This window comes from Schistocerca gregaria, chromosome 2, assembly GCF_023897955.1.
Source record: "Schistocerca gregaria isolate iqSchGreg1 chromosome 2, iqSchGreg1.2, whole genome shotgun sequence".
NCBI classification, from domain to species: Eukaryota; Metazoa; Arthropoda; class Insecta; order Orthoptera; family Acrididae; genus Schistocerca; species Schistocerca gregaria.
Genome location: NC_064921.1, coordinates 249,180,553 through 249,204,244, shown reverse-complemented (window position 1 = coordinate 249,204,244; position 23,692 = coordinate 249,180,553). Strand labels below are relative to the sequence as shown.

General features: G+C 42.9%; 1 protein-coding gene across 2 annotated transcripts in view; it reads right to left on the bottom strand.

Moving 5' to 3' along the window:
* Nucleotides 1-23,692, bottom strand: part of LOC126336785 (uncharacterized) — a 1,589,831-nt gene that overhangs the window by 28,220 nt on the left and 1,537,919 nt on the right. For both annotated transcript variants that reach the window (XM_050000805.1, XM_050000803.1), the window contains one exon: nucleotides 18,111-18,917. In XM_050000805.1, the coding sequence (XP_049856762.1) occupies nucleotides 18,111-18,917 (807 nt within the window). The remainder of the gene's footprint in view (nucleotides 1-18,110; nucleotides 18,918-23,692) is intronic.

Sequence of the window (23,692 nt, the reverse complement as noted above, 5' to 3'; positions counted from 1 at the left end):
TATGCCATACAAACATATTATATTTATTAACTGACATTTTTTCTTCAAATAGGCTGTATTTATTACAAGAGTCTACATGTCTACTGCTGAGATTATTATTATTATTATTATTATTTCGGCCTTTATGTTGATCAAACATTGTCTCACACAACACACTTTGGTAAGAGAACACAATAAAATTAGTTTCAGTATGCATTTACCGTGTAGTAAGTACAATGCACAAGACATTGATGAATGCACAAGACATTGATGAATGCACACTACTTTGCACAGTGCAAACAAAGGAGATGTGGGAGAAAAGACCAAAATCTGCTGACTGCGGTAGATATATAGACTATTTCACAAATAAATACAGCCTAGTTAAAGGAAAAATGAATTCACTAAATAGTTTTGTGCATGAAGCTGGCACTAGTCGTGGCAAATTCTTACAAAATTTAATGGTCCCGTAAGGCATCATCACTAAACTACTTTCTGTCTCCAGCACTTAGAATTTATTGTCCACGGAGTTTAAACAAGTCCTTGGGTGGAATTAGTTATTTCTAACATTATTTCCAACAGCTATCAACTCATAACATAAGTTCAACAATATGTCAACATATCAGTTGCTTATGTTGTTGCTCAAAAAAGAGCTACTGTACACGAAAACAGTTTGCAACTTGGGTGGTGGTGGTGGTGGTGTGGGCAGCAGCGAGAAAGCAGCTTGCCTAATAACTCTCCGCATTTACTTACAACAGAGACAGCACAGTGAGAATGTGGTACTGCAAAAAGAATAGAATGCATCTACATCAACATCCATACTCTACAAGCCACTGTGAAGTGTATGTCACAGGATACTTGCCGTTATATCACAAGGTTTTCTTCTCATTCCATTTGTGTAATTATAGACCAAGGGAAAAATAACTACTTACATATCTCTGCACATATGGTGCATTATTAGTCTTAACTTCATCTCTGCAGTCCCTACAGGAGCAATAGATACAGGTCAGCAGAATATTCTTAAATTCCTCAGTTAATACCGATTCTTGAAGCGGCCAGTTCTAGCTTCTCAGCATTTCCAAGAGTCTAACAAACTTGTGACCATTCGTGGTGCCCTTCTTCCTATGCATTCAATATTGCCTGTTATCCTACTTGGTATGGGCCCCACACAATCGACAATATTCTTCAAAATCCTGCCAATGTACCGAAGTTTGCCAACTAATTTACTACAAATGAGCCAACTGTTATACCTGTAAGTATACGCGAGTCGAGTATTTTCAATAGTGTTTTATTGATATTGTAGTCAGAAAATGATATGCTTCTGCATTTTGTGAAGTGCAGTACTTTACATTCCCGAACATTTAAAGCATGTTAGCAACTATGAACCATTTTCAAAACTTCTCAAGACCTGTCTCAACATAAGCGCAGCTTTTGTCGGTAACACCTTGTTTTTGATCACTGTACCATTTGCAAAAAGCACACTAATGTTGCAACTATTACTGTCTACCAGGTCATTATTGTGCAATTAGGACATCATAAACTTCATCTGTAAAAAATTGTAACACAGGAAAAAAATTATACAAAAGATGGAAATTGCAAATTGGGCTTCTTGGAATATCGGTATCTCATAATGCTTACAACACAAGAGACTGGATCCGAGGCTCCCACTAATACCGCCCGCAGGCATTACTACTAGATTCCACATCTTATGGACTGAATGCATACCTTGAAATGTCCGGTATAACTTTTACAAATGTACAAAATTTGTACTGGTAATTCTCTCTTGTGTGTACAGCACTGATGAGGTCTTGCTTGACATAAACAACGTTTCATTTCGGTAGTCACGAACAATCCCAAGTCAAGAAACGGGCTCCATTGTTGTGCAGTTTACTCTGTTGTAAACAAGGCAAACGGTGACACGATTTTTAATGATTTAATTACTCCCAGGAACAAGCAGCTGTCGAATCCCATAATGTAAGACGATGTTTATGTATTACTGTAAGCCTGTGTTCGTTATACAGCTATATGACGTAATGATAAAGGGGTACGGGATTGGCGCCAATAATAATTTGGCTTCCGCCCGTTGCCCCTATCAGAATCATGTCGCTGCGAACAATATTGTTTATTTTGAGCGTCACAGCTGTGACACAACTAATATCTCTTCTCTAACAGGTGTGGAACATTTGACGTCAGCCTACAGGAGCTACCTAATCTAGATCAGTATCAATCCGCAAACAAATACTACTGACATCTGAGAACCTCGCCTATCAATCGTATTATCTGAACTTGGAAACTAACGGCTTACGATAACATGACATCACTTTGTAGCATCAAATTATTGTCGAATCACAGAGATAATCTGTTGGTGTGGACTATACTTTGCCCGCACATTTTTTACACCTTTTTCCGATTTCCTTTCTAAACGTCCTAAAGTCATTCTTGACGAATGTACATGCCCTGAATGATGCATTCTATCAAAAGTCTCCTTAATTCCAGGAGATGAACAATATTGCTTTACTATGATCTGCTACTTTATTAGGAACTGCTACGAAACATTTAACGAAATTGTCTACAGCCTCGCGCGGCTGCTCCTATCGGAGGTTCGAGTTCTCCCTCGGGCATGAGTATTTACGTTGTCCCTAGCGTAAGTTCGTTTATGTTAGATTTAAGTAGTGTGCAAGCCTAGGGACCGATGACCTCCGCAGATTGGTCGCGCAGGAACGTACCACAAAAGCAGTCAACAGTGCGTGTAAGTAAGAATATGAAAGCCCGTCCTGATTTTTGTAACTAATTTGGGTCGATAAAATACGCAGTACTTGCTGTGTAATTTCACAATTAAAAATAAAACGGGGATGAGGAAGGCATTGTTAGCCTGTCTGTCTGTCCTCCTCTTCTTCATATTAGTAAATACCGTTTTATCTCAGGCAAACGAAAGTTTCTGTATTCATGACAAGAATCTGTTGGGATCGGTATTAAGACATAATCTGATACAAAAATAAACAGTTATTTCACTTTCTTTCACAACGCGTTTCGAGTGCTTTAAAACCCCGTCGATCAGTGGGATACTGTCGAATTTATTTTTCTCGTTGTAGCTCGCTGTTTTAATATTCATCTCGGAGATGTTCCAACAGAAAGAACGCTCAGGATTGTTACAAATATACATTTGTGTCACTGAATAGCACGCAGACCCGATCAAGTAAGCTGCATTTCAAGTTTTCAACAAAACAATTTATTGTTTAATGTTTGTGTGTCATTTCATAGTACAAATACGTATTTATAACGACCTCAGTGTTCTTCTTCCTGGAATATCTCCGAAACGAAGATTAAGACAGGACAGCTGGCTACATCAAAATAAAGGAATCCTAATGTAATTCACTAATCCATCTGAATATGTCAGTGTAAGATTAGAAAATAAAAGTGCCTGATACAGATAACTGTTTACTTTATACCATAAACAGTCATCTTCCCAGACGCAGTCGAATATGGACGGCATAATGTTACAGGTCTACACTGTTACACCGATCACTAACTAATAGCTTAAGTACAGCAACAGTCTTCAGAAACAGAGAGCTGAAAGACATGACTGACTGGGAGACCCCGGGAACAAATTCAGACACCTAATTCTGATGTTTTCCGTCCTTTGAGCACAAAGGCAACTTTCCTTCGCGAACTCTTGAGAGTTGTGCCTTCAGTGTATCTGTTGAGTGTAGATTACCTTAATGGGCGTATGTAGTATCGTGCTTGTGTTGTGTTACGATGAAAGAAGGGAGCAGGTACAAGCTAGTGATTTCTGCGGCCACCTGGATTCCTCAGAGCGAATCACCAAGGAAGCGGCTGTGATCGAGCCGAATTTAGTTTAGTTCAGATTTCTGCATGCCCCTTGGATCATATTCATGACAACTCGCTAAGATGCGAAAGCGTCGTTGGCGTATCTCAATTCAAGTGTCAGTAGGTCTACAAATAAGCTGCATTTTCTCTGCGAAAACATGGGTACATGCTGGCCAATTCCATAGCTGCTTGTTTTATCTTAATATAATACAAAATATGCTAAGTATTACCTAACCGCTTACATAGCCTCCATTCATAAGTTCATTTCTATAGTTGAGAGACTTGTCAAGAGGAAATGATTTAAATTAGTTTTTGAAACTTTCATTTTCTGCCCGCATCTTAAATTCGCAAGAAAAGATGGTCACATATTTTTTTTATGATGACGTACTTACCTTCTTTCTGTGCAAGAATACGGTTGAATTGAGGGTAGTGGAGGCTATTTTTGCTCCTACAGTTATTTTATGAACGTTACTATTGTTTTCAGACTATCCTTGATTCTACATAACAAAGTTCATTACAAGGCAAATGAACTATGAGGCTGTTGTAAATACGCCATTTTTTTAAACAACTGCCTACAAGAAGATCGAGGACGGACACACGACATTACCCTTAGAGCTGTCATTGGCGTCCGCAAAACTGATGCTAGGCGGGGCAAGATTCAAAACTGCCATTATGATGTCAGAGAACTTAAGAAATTCCAGTTGATTACTGGTTAATAATGAACCAAAATATCCAACAAAAATGCCGCTAATTAATTCTCCTCAAAGTGGAGAAATAGGAAATAAACTTTAAAAACGCTTATTCAACTTATAATACGTGTAACACCGTTTGCTTACAAAACTTCGCATCTGATCATGTAAATGGATTCTATAGAAAATACATGACTGCCATAATTAAAGATCCAGAAAAAGTTTTGAAATCTATATTCTTTGCGTTCTTCAAGTATAACCCAGCCCAGCATTCGACAAGACGAATGTTGGTAGCCATCCAAAACATCAAAAACTGCCGGGTACAATCGACTCTTAACAGTCTAGAAACCAAGACGAAACTTATCCTGCCCCAGGAGTTTGACAAACTTCTGTGCAGCCATGCCAACTGGACTGCTACATTCTAATTCTTTGACTGCACTTTGTGCTTTGTTGCAACCATTGGTTTACGAAGATCGGATTACTTGGAGTGGAGATCATTCCGACTTTGATTTTTCACCCTTTTTCCTCTCTTCTGGCGCAGAAAATACTAATTTTTTATATTTCAATTGATGCATTTAGGCTCATACAGGAAAGGACTTGGAAGAGCAGTTGAACGGAATGGACAGTGTCTTGAAAGGAGGATATAAGATGAACATCAACAAAAGCAAAATGATGATAATGGAATGTAATCGAGTTTTGCTATTTGGGGAGCAAAATAACTGATGATGGTCGAAGTAGAGAGGATATAAAATGTAGACTGTCAATGGCAAGGAAAGCGTTTCTGAAGAAGAGAAATTTGTTAACATCGAGTATAGATTTAAGTGTCAGGAAGTCGTTTCCGAAAGTATTTGTATGGAGTGTAGCCATGTGTGGAAGTGAAACATGGACGATAAATAGTTTGGACAAGAAGAGAATTTAAGCTTTCGAAATGTGGTGCTACAGAACAATGCTGAAGATTACATGGGTATATCACATAACTAATGAGGAGGTATTGAACAGAATTGGGGAGACGATGAGCTTGTGGGACAACTTGTCTAGAAGAAAGGCTCGGTTGGTAGGACATGTTCTGAGGCATCTGGGGATCACAAATTTAGCATTGGAGGGCAGCGTGGAAGGTAAAAATCGTAGAGGGAGACCAAGAGATGAATACACTAAGCAGATTCAGTAGGATGTAGGTTGCAGTAAATACTGGGAGATGAAGAAGCTTGCACAGGATTGAGTAGCACGAAGAGCTGCATCAAACCAGTCTCAGGACTGAAGACAACAACAACAACAACAGGAAATATAAATGAACATGCCTATTTCATAGTGGGACCATATTCTCCAGAATAGCGACAGTAAAACTGAACTTGGTCTCAACAAGCCGTGCCGTGTCTTCTTTGACCGTGTAGTGGGAATTAGTGACAGATGTTGGGCAGTTAGTCAAGAGCAATGTATGCTGGGAATAGGCGCTGGAATTGGCGTGCCTGCGCGTTTAAACCGTCCCTTTCTGAAGAGATTGAGAGTAGTTCGGAGACAGTATTTTGGCAATGTTCTGCAAGTCGTCACATCTGCCTCGAATGATTATCTTGCGTCTCTGTGTAGAATAACATAAAAAAATTATGCCACGTAATATCAACAAACTTGTGTCAAATGGCTCTGAGCACTATGGGACTTAACATCTGAGGTCATCAGTCCCTTAGAACATAGAACTACTTAAACTTAACTAACCTAAGGACATCACACACATTCATGCCCGAGGCAGGATTCGAACCTGCGACCGTAGCGGTCGTGCGCTTCCAGCCTGAAGCGCCTAGAACCGCTCGGCCACAACGAAATTTGTGTCCCTGTGTGGAATATCACGAGAAAATTAATCCAAGCGATGATGGATGCAAAGTACGGTAATTTTACAATTCTCTCATCGCCAAAATCAGCAATTACATAAAAGGCAAATCTTGCTGAACCAGCGCTGGAGATGATATATATGTCATGTACTATTGAACTTCTGTTCGATATGCTCATGCAAAAATCTTGAACAATTAGCTGTTTATCCCCGTACCCTATTGTTACTGATCTTGCCTTGTCCACAACTGAATGAATAATATTTTCAATACGCGAAGTAATCAACAATACTAGCGAACATTTCATTTATTGCTCCTAGATGTTGTTTCTGCTTGGTCTGATTACCATGCTTGCATCGCCGGCAAACAGCAATCATTGTACTATGGAAGGACATTTCTATAGGCTCTATTCAGAAGATGCGTTAAATAGAGCACACGTTTAAATTCACGTCCTTTAAATTGCTTGAAGGTCTCTGCTAATTTACTCAAACACTTCGTGTGAAAAGGCTGAGAAAACACTGTTGCAGACAGTCCTTTCACAGTAAAATCTCACAAGCTTGTCGGAGGCTGGATCCAGCACCTCTGCATAGGTAGTCAGATACAGTAATAACTTCTCATCTTCTTAAGCTTATCCATTATGGATATTTTAGAACCGTGACTGTTAATTGAATGTAAAAATCAAAAACTGCAAAGAGTCATTTTTTTGAATAATTATTTATTATTCCACGAACCGGTTTTCGAATCTTTTCAGGTTTATTTTCATATGATTTTCCGGAAAATACAAATCTATTTCTAGCATAATGTTGGGTGCTGGGCGACTGTATGGGCGGCTTTTTTTCTGTTAGTGTCCACCTGTCTCCTTCTATTGTGACGGCCTGTTGGTACTGCACTTCATTCACTTTTCCACAACATGTATGCATTTACACTGTGACAGCGAAACTTTGCCACCATCCAGCACGTGCTATAAAACTGTTGCTTGTTACAACTTCTCATCTTTTTTTTTCCTTTTTTCTTTTTACTAGGAAGAAGGTCCGACGAAGAAGGCCAAGTCGACCACTGAATGCCCTCGCAACTGCCTCGTTGCGAAAATATGAACAAACCACGGCTTCTCGTATTGGAATACTCGAACGGGCATGCTTGCGAACGCCAGTAGCCTGACGTCAATAGTCCAGCTGTGAGTTTCTCGTTTTGTTTCAATAGCCGCGACGGAAGTAAATACACACAATGAACAGCGGCGGTGTTAGCAGCACACTACTCTAGAAAGAAAAGCCTATTCAGACGGGTGTCGCCCAGTGTTAATGAGGAAACTGGATTTTCCGACGACACAGCTGTTTCCGAATGAAACAATATTTTACAAGCACGCGAAAAGCACCTTGACCGCACGAAGCTATTTGTGCAGAGCAGGCTGCGAGACTGAACTCTGGGTCTATTACAGTGACATGTCACGAATAGTACTGATTTGATGTAAATTGCTACAATTTTAACGGCGAGAGGAAAATCATTGTACTATACTTGTTTCCTATGTGCTCAGGAAAAAGAAGGCTGTCCATGCATCACTGCCAAAGCAATTACAATGAAACCGGCAAACCATACATTGTATTGTTTCACAATCAAATAAAAGGAGGCGTTGATGGATTACATAAAACATGTATTACCTTTTCAACTATTAGGCGCACCTGTCATTGACTAATGGCAGTGTTTTCTCCGAATTCTCAACATTGCTGGCGTAAATTCACATTACTTCACTCAACAAATGGCTCTGAGCACTATGGGACTTAACTTCTGAGGTCATCAGTCCCCTAGAACTTAGAACTACTTAAACCTAACCAACCTAAGGACGTCACACACATCCATGCCCAAGGCAGGACCTGTGACCGTAGCGGTCGCACGGTTCCAGACTGTAGCGCCTAGAACCGCTCGGCCACCCCGGCTGGCCACTTCACTCATCCTTCAGCGACAATAGCTCACTCTAAGGACTTGATTTCCTGAGACGTCTTTCAAGGAATCTGCGAGAGTCACATCTAAATGGAAGATTACCCAGTACAAGGCTGCCTAAAGGACTAAGAGGCTCGTCTGAATAAGACTGTGGCATCTCTAAGGCTACAAGCTGGTACTACGAAATGGAAGAGATGTTCCCTGAGTACTTGATTATCTAATAAGAAGAGTGAAGTTGTATGTCTAAATTGCAACAAAAATATTTGTGCAGCCTGCAGCTCATCCCGCTTAGAGCCTGTCGACGAATGAAAATTAACTCAAGTTCAGGATTTGTGAAATGGACTGAAATAGAAATTTCCTTCAATACTTCAACTCAGTTCTGTACTACAGACATTAAAGCGTAGAATTGCACTAGTATTTATTACCAAAGCTATGTACTTAATTTTCGAGACCTTAGTTTTTAATCAGTTTAGTGCTTTGTTTCGTTTCACTGATTTTTTAATGTAAAATATTGTTTCTCTCCTGTGAATTGTTTTGATACAAATAAAGAACACATAGCAACAGAATTAACGCACATCCATCATTAAATTTCTCCATTCAAATAGCTGTGCGAAAAATACTGTAAAAGTCAGGAGTACCCCGCTATTCCACGCCACAGTGTATTTCATAAAATAACAGGACTACCGAGCAGGATTAAGGTAACATGCTGTATTGACGAAAACGCGCTGTAGTAAGATATTTGACATGTAGTGCTGTAAGGTGAAATGTTGTTAATCACTCTTGAAAGCCACATATCTTTATTACTGCTGACGTGTAGAGAGCTCGAATGAACTTTTATTCTAACTATTACATTCTCATCGATAAAACTACGGCAATGTTTAAAAAGAAAAAAAGAACATAATTTTAAACACGCCTTTTTTCTCAACTCACTATTATAGCAAATGTTAAGATATTTCTGCTTTTAACATAGCTATAAGATTGACAGCAAGCGTACTGGAACACAACTATGACTGCTTAACATAGCAGCATTTTACCCGGACAAATCAGCACGACCGCTGCAGACTCAGCGACAGAAGATCCCTAGCAGCTGCAATCGGATAGTGCGGCTGCTTCGCTCTTATAGATCAGCCAACTCCGTAACCCGAATTTGTACTCGTCTCTATAACAATGCCCCAGTGTTACTAAGCTCTGAAGCTGATTTGTCAGCGCTTGCGGCAATTTGCGCTTCACAGCTGGGAAGCTCGGCAACTGCGACCGGCCGTCAGGGATGTTTCGACGACTCCACTACAGACAATACCGGGCAAACTTCGGCGTGCTCGTCGACGATGCGTTGTCGTTTTATGGCCGTAGCTCTACAGTTCTGACGCACGGTTAATTGGAATTTTTTTCTCGATTCCAAGTCCCCTCACTGCCCTGCTCTGAGTTTATTAGCAACCCTGTACACTGATCAGGCAGAACATTATCACCACCGACCTAATATAGATACAAACGCGTCCAGGCGATACCAGCTGTCACCTGGAGAGAAATGACTGCTAGTCAGACACAAGCACGGTGCATGTAGTGTCAGTGTGCTCGCTGTCCATGTGTAGAATATGGAAGCCGCGCGATTTATTTGAGTTTGACCGAGGACATATTGTGATAGCCCGGAGGCTCCGCACGAGCATTTCGGAAACTGCACGACTTGTTGGGTGTTCGACGAGTGGCGGCCGTGGTGGCTAAGCGGTTCTAGGCGCTACAGTCTGGAACCGCGCGACCGCTACGGTCGCAGGTTCGAATCCTGCCTCGGCATGGTTGTGTGTGATGTCCTTAGGTTAGTTAGGTTTAAGTAGTTCTAAGTACTAAGGGACTGATGATCTCAGAAGTTAAGTCTCATAGTGCTCACAGCCATTTGAACCATTTGTTCGATGAGTACTGCGGCGAGTATCTTCAACATGTGGCGAAACGAAGGTCAAAACACGTATAGATGTCGGATGTCGCAGGCTGGGCAAAAGTGGAGAGGCGGCGAACTGTGGCGGAACTAACATCAGACTTTAATGCTAGGCTGAGTAGAAGTGCTCTGAACATTCAGCGCACCGAACACTCCTAACGACGGGCCTCCACAGCCGACGACCCATGCATGACAGTGTGAACGCTACGACACTGGCAACTACGACTGAACTGGGCAAGTGATCACTGGCACTGAACGCTGGCGCAGAGCCAGAGCGTTGCAGGGTCTTACAAAACACTGATGACAGTAATAACCTTTTAAAAAAATAGTTTCGTGATCGAAACATAGTACAACTCTTTTCTTTTTTACCCCTCAGAAAATTATATTTTACCTCCGGAGGGTAATTACTGCAGGTTGGGAACCAGTGATCTAGACAAAATTGTCTATGAAGCGCGCCCGCCGAAGCCAGAACTCTGAGGAGAAGGGGACGCTCATATTGATGAAACCGTCTCAGAACAAGGGCGGCGGGTCGGCGCCCGTCAGAGAGAGTGCCGAGCACGCTGTTGCATAAGCACCACGCAGCCGCCAAGGACGTCTACACCCCACCTCAATTTACTTTCTATTGCTGTCGCTCCTGCGTCCTTTATTCTTTACTTACCCGTTTGCATGAAACGCATTGCCTTAGAATGCACAAAGAAACTCAAAACTCTTCTCCACTCACTACGTTCATCAAAGCATAGCGGGACAACTCATTACGACAGAGTAGAGTCATGGTGAGGTTCACCACTGTGTTAGTAAGGGCCAAACGATGCGCAAACGTGTGATGTCGGGTGTTTCCCCAATGTGTATGATACAAGGAAAAAAAAAATGATCCAAATGGCTCTGAGCACTATGGGACTTAACATCTATGGTCATCAGTCCCCTAGAACTTAGAACTACTTAAACCTAACTAACCTAAGGACAACACACAACACCCAGGCATCACGAGGCAGAGAAAATCCCTGACCCCGCCGGGAATCGAACCCGGGAACCCGGGCGCGGGAAGCGAGAACGCTACCGCACGACCACAAGATCCGGGCGTGTATGATACACTATAGTTTTAAGGTGTCCATCTTTAATATGGTCGCGTCACGAGATGACCGCTGTGACGGAGTCGAAAGATGTGGTCAAAGGAAACTGTCTCGTGCGCATCCGCATGGACTGCCAGCACACGTTCTCGAGCGACAGGTGAAAGTTGATAGCTCAGTCGCGGAAATATTCTCCACAAAGTCTGAATCATAAACCTATCGATATCATTTAAGAGTTAGGGGAGGATGCTAAAAGCAGCTATGATTTCTTTCCTGAAAGAGTGAGTAGGGCAGTAACGGGTTCTTTCGCTGGTTTCTCTGCTGAACACTAATTTAAATCCAGTAGCTGTTGTGTAACACGGGTGGTCCCGGCGGAGGTTCGAGTCCTCCCTCGGGCATGGGTGTGTGTGTTTGTCCTTAGGATAATTTAGGTTAAGTAGTGTGTAAGCTTAGGGACTGATGACCTAAGCAGTTAAGTCCCATAAGATTTCACACACATTTGATCATTTTTGTTGTGTAAGAACACAAGAGCACGTGCACACCCAAACTTTTGGCACCTTACGGATTTATTGGTTTATTTATTTATTTATTTATTGAATGCTGTTAAACGTAATGTAGACCCGGTAATCTGAAATACACGGTACTAAATCCACAGCGCTATGCTACATTGTTCCTCTGGACTCGGTGAAACTCGGTGTCAGCGTCGCGGACACATCTTCACTTGTTTAAGTTTTAAGGAGCTTCAGCACACGCGCAACTGGTGTGACGTAGTTGCTTTACGGACGAAATACATACGGATTTTATAAACAATGTGCACAATTCGTGTCGTGTACTGCTGGTCCTTCCCACTCAACTACAATTTTACGTCAATGACACCAGGTGACAGAACATTGCAGCAGATTAACTCACATTCGCTTGCCATAAATCCCGCTAGGCAGCAGCACACTCCACAGATATACCAATTTACTCTCTACATAGTAAATTTAGGTTGGACATCAGTGTATATTATAGTTTCATTAATAGAAAAATCTATTTTGTGGGATTCTCAATGTGAGACAGTACATTAAGTTTTGGATTTTATGACACACATTACATTAAGATTTGTATTTTATGATGCAGCAATCCATTTGTGGTGCTGAGGACCACAAAGGCCGTCATCGTCGATTGTGAGACTGTAGCATTTATTCATGTCTCTGACATCTGTAGATCTTATGGCGTGTCAGGTTTATCTGTACAGCAGGTCCACATTGTACGTGGGCCTTAACATTCACAGAAAGCTGTCTCACTGGTTTTTCTGATATGCTCTTCTATATTGGGGGTCGAAGACGATGTGCTTTTGGCCTTTCTGGCTCTCAGTGCTTCATTTGTATTATAATCAAGTGGCCTTGTTGGTAGATAGCACTACTGGAATTTAATAATTTCGGCAAACGGCAGATTATGTTTAGAGGTAACATGAATCCTGTTGAACCCGTGCTAACAGAAAAGAAAATTACCAGGAAAAATTAGACGCAAAAGAAGCAAGGCATCACAGACCAGATCCGTTGTCTGAGAAAGCGACAAAATCAACTAAGCGTGTCTACAGGCGAACTTTTAAGAAAGAAGTGTATAGCAAGAGTACGTTGTTGTGTGGGTGCAACGTTACAATGCCTGATTTTCAGCCCAGAAGTTAATTCGTTAATTAATACATGTATTAAGGACTTTGTACATTTGTCCGAAAAAATAAAAAAGCACGGAAACTCCCACTTATACAAAAATGTGAAACGGAGATTCTTAAACACTATTTCGTTCTTGCCATAAACTGTGCTTAAACACAAAACAATTCCTCCTCCTTTTCAGAAAAGTTAAGCACATTATTATTATTAATACTATAATTGTCAGCGGCTGAAGTTGTATACATATCTTAATAAGCAACAATGTTATACATCAGCTGCTATTAATTTCGCACTCTCATATTTATCTGAATTTAAAAATTTCTGCGTTTAAATCAGCTGAATATCACTCGCGCGGAAGCGTCAGTTACGAGTGCTTGTTTGCGCGAACGCTGTTTCAAGTAAAGAATCAAACCATTTCATCTGCCACCTGGGTCGCTTTATTCTGGAGTAAGTTAATTGTTTCGTCACTACCGACAAGTTCTTCCCTTCCTACTAAACGTCCTGCGTATACACAATATAAATACATTGTTTGGACAGCTGAAGTAGTGCAGTCAGCGGCGACGGCGGTGTTAAGATCCCGTTGCCGTGTGTGCAGTCTGAAAGCACGGAAGGCCAGTACGAGCGCCCTAACAGTATGTTCAGGGAACACGAACAATGTGCGTGGAACATGACTGGAGTGGCACATGGTCGGAGCGCACAACAATGTTTCCTTCTGGCATTGCATCCCATCATCGTACTGAAGCACGTTGCCAGTCGGTGAACCCGCGCAGGAGTTCCTGCGTACGTGGGAGTGGGAGGTGCCAAGTACTCACTCAGAGCATTTATCACATTTATTCATAAAATGGTTAGCTCTTCCTGTATTAATGACACATAAGCATGACACACGTTCGTGTTACCAAAAGTTCTGCTTATGTTTATAACCATGAAATCGTCTTCTGTATGTTTGTCACGAATCTGTGTTTGCATGGTGTGTAATCTATGGATCAGTGGCTCGTTGGTACAGGGTACGACTAAAGACCGAAAGGTCTCGGATTCGATCTTGGTGAGATTTTTCTCTGTCGAGTTACTGTTTAGTATAAGGACACACATTTTTGTCGATTATTAATAACGTGGGTTCAACCCATTTTTCTCTGTATGGGTGCTACGGTAGGCCCCATGTACCTAGACTCGGTGAAAAACTGGTTATCGCCCCCCAAGTTCAGACTGAGTAGAAGAAGAAGAAGAAGAAAAAGTAGTAGAAGTAGTAGTAGTAGTTTTTCTTCCCACAAAATGAGACCCTACCTCATTCCAACTGGAACGATTCAAATGGCTCAAATGGCTCTGAGCTCTATGGGACTTAACATCTGTGGTCATCAGTCCCCTAGAACTTTGAACTACTTAAATCTAACTAACCTAAGGACATCACACACATCCATGCCTGAGACAGGATTCGAACCTGCGACCATAGTGGTCAAGCGGTTCCAGACTGAAGCGCCTAGAACCGCACGGCCACACCGGCCGACCAACTGGAACGTCTGGAAGTACAAAACAACACCTGGAAAGTCAGTTGGCTAGTCTCACATCTCAGACAGAATTTCCTGCATGTGATCAACCTGCCCGGCAACTTTGTCTGTTAGATTCTCTGTGCGGTGTTGTCATGGGCAGGAATGAAAACGCACATCACCAAAGTCATAGATAATTCCATACGCTCCCCCTTAGAAATTCATTATCAGACGATATGAACTCGTTACTAGTAATGTAACTCGAAAGTAAAAAGATGAACTTTTATCGAAGTGCTGTATGCATCCTATTGAGGAATTGTTTTGTAACGTATTAAAATCATCTGTCTGCCTGAGTTTTATAAATATATAATTACCATGGTACGAAAATACCAGAAATTCGCATATGAAATAATGTCCAGATATGGACGTACTTATCAGTGTCAGGAGTTATTTACAATTATTAAGAATTGTTAAGATAAATTTCTTCTGACGTAACCAGAATTAGTAAATAAAATTTATCCTGAATTAGAAAAGGTTAGTGTCAGAGATGATATGTTAAGTATCAGAAAGAAAACAATTTCATCCTTTTTTTCCTTTCTTTCGTACTGAACATTCAAAATCAGCGTGTATTTCTATGAAGATTTAAGGTGCCTAGGTGTAATTCAGTTAGTTATGTCTCGTCGTGCTCACGAGAGAGATTTCAACATTTTCAAGTACCCCTTAACGTATTGTACTTTCAAAATGAACTTGCATTTATATAAACGTTCTAGGTCTTTTTTGTGACCGGCGTAGACTTACAGCTCGTTATGAAGCCCAGGTTAGCTTTTGTTTTCGAAATTCTTCGTGTAAGGATGGGCTGACTTTTAGGGACGGTCTGAGAGTGCCGATTGGAGTGCATAAGGGGCATGGCCCATCCGCGAGCTCTTCAATTGGGTGGGGTGTGCGACAGAAAAGGCGAATAAACTTCTCACAGCTTGACGGAAGTTACTGAAGATGACTGATACCCCAGATCACATTACGTGACCAGCGCCAATAGTGCGTCGCCTAATGTCGCAGCCGCGTGCTCGAGGGCTATGTCACCGCTTCAGTGAAGATGAGCCGGGTGAAAAACGAGTGTTGCACAACGAGAACCGTTCGCTCGGATTTGCTCTACAGTCAGATTAGAAGAAGCTGGCACCCGGCAGTTAGCGGGATACACAATGGTAGCATGACATTTTTGGAAATCTTCGCTATGCAGAGCACTGCGCCTCCCAATTCTCGAGTAGGAAATCTTTTCGGGTGCAAAAATCCCACCTAATCCGGGAGAAAAAAAAGAAAAGACGAAACTTAAGAACAGATTTTATTGTGCGCTGAGAGATGCTGGAGAAATCAATCATATGCAAATCTCGGAATTTCGTATGAGCGTAAGTGATTTCAAACTTCATACTTGTTCAGAAACAAACACTGATAAAATTACAAAAAATAACGTTTTCCAGAGCTGGCACCTAGTAAATAGGATGCAATACACAACTCTGGGGAGATGTGTGGCTGAGTGAGTTACTTTATCAATAAATGGACAAACGTATTTCAGTGGCTTCGTTTTCCAGATACGGTAAGTTTAAAACCGTTTCTTGGAAAGAAAAACTTAATACATTTTAAAAAATTAAAATTTGTCGCTCTACGATTTTTGTGACGTCAATTTCTGCTATTTCACGCTAGGAGCCATTTCGTCACGTGAAACACAAAATAAAATAATTGAAACTCCAGACTGGAATATCAACAATATAATGAAAAGGATAAGACTGCTACGTACCTTAACGATGACACGTCGATTTGTAGACAGGCATAACGAAAAGAATATTACACTTCCCTTGCAAGCAAACCGGACGGTAAACAAACACAATAACGAAGAGAAAGAACGGACTTGAGAAGAGTAGTGCTTTTGTGTGTGTGTGTGTGTGTGTGTGTGTGTGTGTGTGTGTGTTTATTTCCTTTTCTGAAGAAGGCTTTGGCCGAAAGCTAAATGTAAAAGTCTTTTTGTCATGTTTACTGTGAGTAGCCATGTATCTTTTCCCCTATATCGCTGAAGCACAAAACAAGTTCTAAAATATTTCGGCAACGTACCACATAAAGTAGGACCAATAGGAAGCAAGAATGTCCCCTAAATCACATGCAGAAGGCAAGACAACATACTGTATTTGTCGCGTCCAGTAGAAGCCCATATTCTATGGGTTTTACGTTATACGGTACACCCCGAATGCATGCTGTTTCCAAACACTAGCACATTGAATGTCTCGAGAACGAATCGTTATTGGTGCGACTTGTAATATAACCACGGAAAACGTCGTACTGGTGGTTAACTAATTTTCGTATTTAGTTATTTTTGGGTTATATGACAGCACTATGGGACTTAACATCTGGGGTCATCCCCTAGAACTTAAAATACTTAAACCTAACTAACCTAAGGACATCACACACATCCATGGCCGAGGAACGTGCGATCGCAGCGGTCGCGCGGTTCCAGACGGAAGCGCCTGGAACCGCTCGGCCACAACGGCCGACTTTTGCGTTATAACTCGTGTGTTATAGGAGTAGGCAGTTTTAGGCAACGACCCATTGAAGATTCATTAAAACGTGTCGGTCCTGTTACTATTTGTTATAATTAAATGTCAATTAATAGCATTACTGCGGTTCAAACCTTTAGGAGACTGTAACATAAAATACACGGTCAGCATTGCGTAATTTGTTGAGGCGGCTTGTTGCGGTGGTGGTGGTGGTGGTGGTGGTGGTGGTGGTGGTGGTTAGTGTTTAACGTCCCGTCGACAACGAGGTTATTAGAGACGGAGCGCAAAGTCGGGTTAGGGAAGGATTGGGAAGGAAATCGGCCGTGCCCTTTCAAAGGAACCATCCCGGCATTTGCCTGAAATGATTTAGGGAAATCACGGAAAACCTAAATCAGGATGGTTGGAGACGGGATTGAACCGTCGTCCTCCCGAATGCGAGTCCAGTGTGCTAACCACTGCGCCACCTCGCTCGGCGTGCTTGTTACGAAAGCGAGAGCGGAGCGGTAGAAGTGTAGCGTCCTTTTGTATACTTTTTTTTTACCTTAGCGTTTTCTGAAAGGTCTTGAGAAAAGTAACAATTTTTGTAATATTTGACGTTATGTAAATATAAGTGTGCTCTCTGTCAGGAGTGAGTTTGTTCGATTTGGTGAACTTCTATAAGTTGATGTCCTTACTGACTGGAAATTTATCTTTATTTTTGTATTATTACATGTTCACGGAAATTGATGTTTTTATTTATTTATGTACACCACAGACAGAACAACTTGATTAGCATATGGTCCAGAAAGTAAATGAGCGTTTTAAATCGGTTAACATAGGAATTCCACGCGCGTCCATTTTCGTGAACAAAATGTACGGTCTGCGAGACAAATAACGGGGACAACTTACACTGGATATTTCATCTGCGCCGGCCGTGGTGACCGAGCGGTTCTAGGCGCTTCAGTATGGAACCGCGCGACCGCTACGGTCGCAGGTTCGAATCCTGCCTCGGGCATGGATGTGTGTGATGTCCTTATGTTAGTCAGGTTTAAGTAGTTCTAAGTTCTAGGGGACTGATGACTTCAGGTGTTAAATCCCATAGTGCTCAGAGCCATTTGAACCAAGCCATTTCATCTGCGCGCACGCCCTGAGTGTCGATGGCTTTTGCTACAGCTAGGGACTGAAGAGAAAGATGATAAAGCTGCTGACCAACCTGTGAATATTGGCGAGCTTTGCTCTGCTGCTGTTCGACGGCCTTGAGGTGCTCCTGGGACGCCTGGTGGTGTTGTTGCTGATGGTGGGCAGCCGCCTGGTGCTGGGCGAGGTATGCGTAGTGCTGCTGCTGCTGTTGCTGTTGCTGCTGGAGGTGCTGCTGCTGTATCTGCTGTTGCTGCTGCTGCATGAGCTGCTGGTGGTGGTGTTGAAGCAACTGCTGCTGTTGCTGCTGCTGCTGCTGCTGCTGCTGGTGGAGGTGTGGGTGGTGCTGGGACTGCGCGACCGGCTGCTGAGTCTGCGACTGCTGCTGGGAAGTGAGGCTCGAGCCGGACGAGGGCGGCGTGGGGTAGTTGATGTAGGGCTGCGGCTGCTGCTGCTGCTGCTGCTGTTGCTGCGGGGTGTGCGCGGGCAGCGTGGTGGCCGCCCCCGCGGCGGGCAGGTACTTGCTGGCGGCGGCGCGGTACTGCAGGTAGCGGCTCTGCTGCGCCGCGTACTCCGCCTGCTGCTGTTGCTGTTGCTGCTGCTGCTGGCTGCGTTGCGACGTCTTCTGCGACCCCGAAGTCATCCTTGCGGAGGAAGCGTGCTGCTGCTGCTGCGAGGCCGCGCCCACGGCCGCGCCGGCGCCGCGGTAGCCCGACAGGGCGGCGATGGGCGGCAGGTTGTGGCCGGTCGGCGGCGCCTGCTGCTGCTGGCGGCTCTGGTGCAGGAAGGCGGCGTGCTCCGCAGACAGCCGGCTGCCGTTATACACCGTCGGCTGCTGCTTGCTCGTCGTCACGGACGGCGCCGCGCTCAGGTATCGGTGTTCCTACGGCACACACCCAACCCATTGCTCGCCGTCCTAAGTTCAATCCCTAGTCAATGTCGCGTTTTGCATTCCTTCCTATCGTCTGTTACAGTGTTCCCAAAATACACTACAGGCCATTAAAATTGCTACACCACGAAGATGACGTGCTACAGACGCGAAATTTAACCGACAGGATGAAGATGCTGTGATATGCAAATGATGAGCTTTTCAGAGCATTCACACAACGTGCTGACACGAGGAAAGTTTCCAACCGATTTCTCATACACAAACAGCAGTTGACCGGCGTTGCCTGGTGAAACGTTGTTGTGATGCCTCGTGCAAGGGGGAGAAATGCGTACCATCACGTTTCCGACTTTCATAAAGGTCGGATTGTACCCTATCGCGATTACGGTTTATCGTATAGCGACACTGCCGCTCGCTTTAGTCGAAATCCAATGACTGTTAGGAGAATATGGAATCGGTGGGCACAGGGCGGTAATACGGAACGCCGTGCTGGATCCCAAGAGTCGAGTTGACAGGCATCTTATCCGCATGGTTGTAACGGATCGTGGAGCCACGTCTCGATCCCTGACTCAACAGATGGGGACGTTAGCAAGACAACAACGATCTCCACGAACAGTTCGATGACGTTTGAAGCAACATGGACTATCAGCTCGGAGACCATGGCTGTGGTTACCCTTGACGTTGCATCACAGACAGAAGCGCCTCCGATGGTGTACTCGACGATGAACCTGGGTGCACGAATGGCAAAACGTCATTTTTTCGGATGAATCCAGGTTCTGTTTACAGCATCATGATGGTCGCATCCGTGTTTGGCGACATCGCGGTGAACGCACATTGGAAGCGTGTATTCGTCATCGCCATGCTGGCGTATCACCCGGCGTGATAATATGGGGTGCCACTGGTTACACGTCTCGGCCACCTCTTGTTCGCAGTGACGGCACTTTGAACAGTGGACGTTACATTTCAGATGTGTTACGACCCGTGGCTCTACCCTTCATTCGATACCTGCGAAACCCCACATTTCAGCAGGATAATGCGCGACCGCTTGTTGCAGGTCCTTTCTGGACACAGAAAATGTTCGACTGCTGCCCTGGCCAGCACATTCTCCAGATCTCTCACCAATTGAAAACGTCTGGTCAACGGTGGCTGAGAAACTGGCTCGTCACAATACGCCAGTCACTACACTTGATGAACTGTGGTATCGTGTTGAAGCTGCATGGGCAGCTGTACCTGTACACGCCATCCAAGCTCTGTTTGACTCAATGCCCAGTCGTATCTAGACCGTTCTTACAGCCAGAGGTGGTTGTTGTGGGTACTGATTTCTCAGGATCTATGCACCCAAATTGCGTGAAAATGTAATCACATGTCAGTTCTAGTATAATATATTTGTCCAATGAATATCCGTTTATCATCTGCGTTTCTTCTTGGTGTAGGAATTTTAAGGGCCAGTGATGTAACTTGGTTTCTCCACTTTCTGTCCACGAATAACCAAAATTTTCGAAATAATTCCACTCCTCTGTATAAACGTCCCGAGTTGGCCCAGCAGCTGGTAGCAACAAACTTCAGCAGGGATATCAAACGGCACGACAGCTCGAGCGGTGGTGCCTCCCCTGAGAGCCGTGACGATAACAATAAATTTGAAAAACCTATCAGCTTTGTACTTCAAATACAGATATGGGAAAAGCGTAGACAGACTCCGTACGGCGCATGCAATACGAGGGTGGTTTGATAAGTCGTAAACAATTAATCTCACTTCTCGACATAGTCTCCTTCGAGACTTGCTCAAATTATTAAACTAAACGATTATTTTTTATGCTCTTAAGTTTTCTAGCGTTAAAATAGGAGAGAAAAGTGTAATTACTGATTTGTTTCAATAGTTTGATAGATGCCACGATATTTCCCTTTCAAGCAACTCGCAGGTCACTGAATTTTTCACAGTTCGTACCATTTTTCATTTTCTCTTCTAATCGTGTTAGTGTTAGTTGTCTGGGCACATGCTTTAAAACTGTGTTTACAGTAATGTTTTATGTTTCTGTTGTGTACTGCAGCTTGTTATTTATTCTATCATCTTCTTGCTACATTAACAAGGCATTATAAAGCTTGTGAAATTGCATCTTTTCAGCTATAGGAATAAATCGTGGATTTTCCAAAGAAAGTGAGGTTACGGGGAAGACAAAAGATGCTCCACCTCGGAAAGTTTCTGCTGTGGTAGCACTTCTTGGTGAAAATCGTTATACACAGCAAGAAATTGCTGACAGAATGAGAGTGTCGGAGAAAACTGTCAGCAGAATCAAAAGTTCAGTGCAGAAAGGTGGTGAATACGAGCCAAACAAGAAAGGAAAACGTGGACGTAAAAGAAAAATTAGCCGTAGAATAATGATAAGACTTACAAACATGGCAACAATGAACCTTAAACTTACTTCTACAGACATGAGGCATCAGCTGAAAAGCTTGGGTGCTGAAGTTTCACCTGTGACAGTGAGGAGGAGGCTGTCTAAATGCGGTTTAAAGGGATACTGCCCAAGAAAAAAATAGAAAATCACACCTGTCACGAAAACCAAAAGATTGCAGTGGGCTAAACAACTTCAGGAGTGGACAAGAGAGAACTGGGCTAAGGAACGTGCAATGACATTGTAAATTTGAGTTGGTCTGATCTCTAAAGTTAGTTCTGGCTTGAAATTGTGATGTTTTATTGATACTGAAGAAACGCACATTTGAATTTTAGGACTGCTGAGATCTCATGCTACGATTGCCAGCTTTCCTAACTTTCAATTTTGTACTCATGTTTCAGGTATGCTTCAGTGATGAATCTGTATTCACTGCGATGGAAGAAAGCAGCCAGTACGTTCGTCGCAGACCCGGAGAACAGTTCAAAACTGAGTGTGTGCAGCAATTTGTGAAGCATCCAACTTCCGTTATGGTCTGGAATGTGACGTCCGAGAAAGGCACTGGCAGATTACACATCGTGAAGGGGCAATGAGGCAAGTACAATATACAGAAATCCATGAAAAGGAACTTTTGCCCCCAAATAAATGAGTGGTTTACAAATAAATATGCCATTTTTATGCATGATAGGGTACCTTGCCACAAAGCCAAAAGTGTTTCCAAGTGCTTGGAAGAAAAGCAACTGAAAGTGTTGCTCTGGCCAGAGAATAGCCCTGTATGAACCCAACTGAAAATTTATGGGCTATTGTGAAACAGAGAATAAGGAAATTTACAGTAACCACCAAACAAGATCTCACGGGGAAACTGAAGGAAATCTGGTACCATGACAATGATATTAAAATGTCATGTGAAAAGTTAATAATACTACGCCAAAAAGGACCAAAAAGGATACAAAGGTTGATTAAGAACAAAGGCATGCATACAAAGTATTGAATGTACAAATTTAATCTGTATGTGGATGTAAATGTGTAATAAACGTACAGTTTTGGAAAAAATGTCTTCAGTCTAATAATTTGAACACGTCTGCACGCTTGCTCCAACGATTCTCCAGCTTTTTCATCCTATCGAAAAAGTAGGTTCTGTCACAGTCTGCAGAATACTCGTTGACTGCAACTGTCACTTCCTCATTTGATGAAAAGTTCTTCTCAGCGAGCCAAAGTTTCAAGTTCGGGAACAGGTAGAAGTCATTTGGGGCTAAGTCTGGTGAATAAAGTGGATAAGGTACCAGTTCTAACTCCAATTCAAGCACTATCGCCATTGTTATCACTGATTTGTGGGTTGATGCATTAACCTGGTGAAAGAGCACTTTTCTCTTGACAACCTTGGTCTTTTTTTTTTTTTTAGACAATGCAAGTCTCAAACGATCCAGCAATGAAGCATAATAGAGTCTAGTTATGCTTCTGGCTTTTCCATGTAACATATGAGAAAAATTCCTTGGGAATCTCAATAAACAGGGGCAATCACTTTACCAGCTGACAAAATGATCTTTGCCTTCTTCGGTGCACTTTTACCAGGCTTTGCCAATTGTTTGACTGTGTTCGGACTCTGGCGTGTAATGATGGATCCAGTTTTCATCGAGTTACAAATCGGCGCCAAAGGTCTTGCGGATTGCGATTAAACATCACCAGAGATTGTGCTGAAATGTTGTCCCAAGTGCGGTTTTGGACGACTTGGAGGAATAACAGCACCCACGTCGCATACAGCTTCTTCGTATCCAATTCTCGGTGCAGGCTATTATGCACTTGCTCAGTTGAGATGCTTACAGTCGCAGCAGTCTCATGAATGTTTATTCGGCGTTCTTGCATTATCATATCACGGATTCTGTCAGTGGTTCCTTTGAGATGACCTTCCTGGAATGCTGCAGCGCGTATCGTTTCCGGTGTCTGCCCGACCACGTTTAAATTCCTTAATCAAGAAGTATATTGGCTTCAATGATAGTGAAGAGTCTGCGTGAACTTCATCCTAGTCTGTTTTGATATGTGCGGCTGCCCAACCCTTCAAATTAAAATGTTTAATAACAGCAGGGAACTCTGTTTTACCCATTTTCAATCGCAGACGACACAATTCAGAAGGCTGTCAACACTGAACTGTACGCTGTTATATTGTTGAAAATTCTCTGTACGACCCTTAGAGTAATCACGCTTACCAACCATGAAGGTGCAACAAAAACGTTCCATTCTTTCATGGAAATTTACCAGACTTATAAAACCATCCTCGTATGCGCACACAATCTCCACATTTGGGAAAAGCTAACCAGCCCTAGCTGCGTCTGTGGGGCTCCAAATCAAACGGTCCAACACGTCCCCCAGGACGGTCATCTACGACCC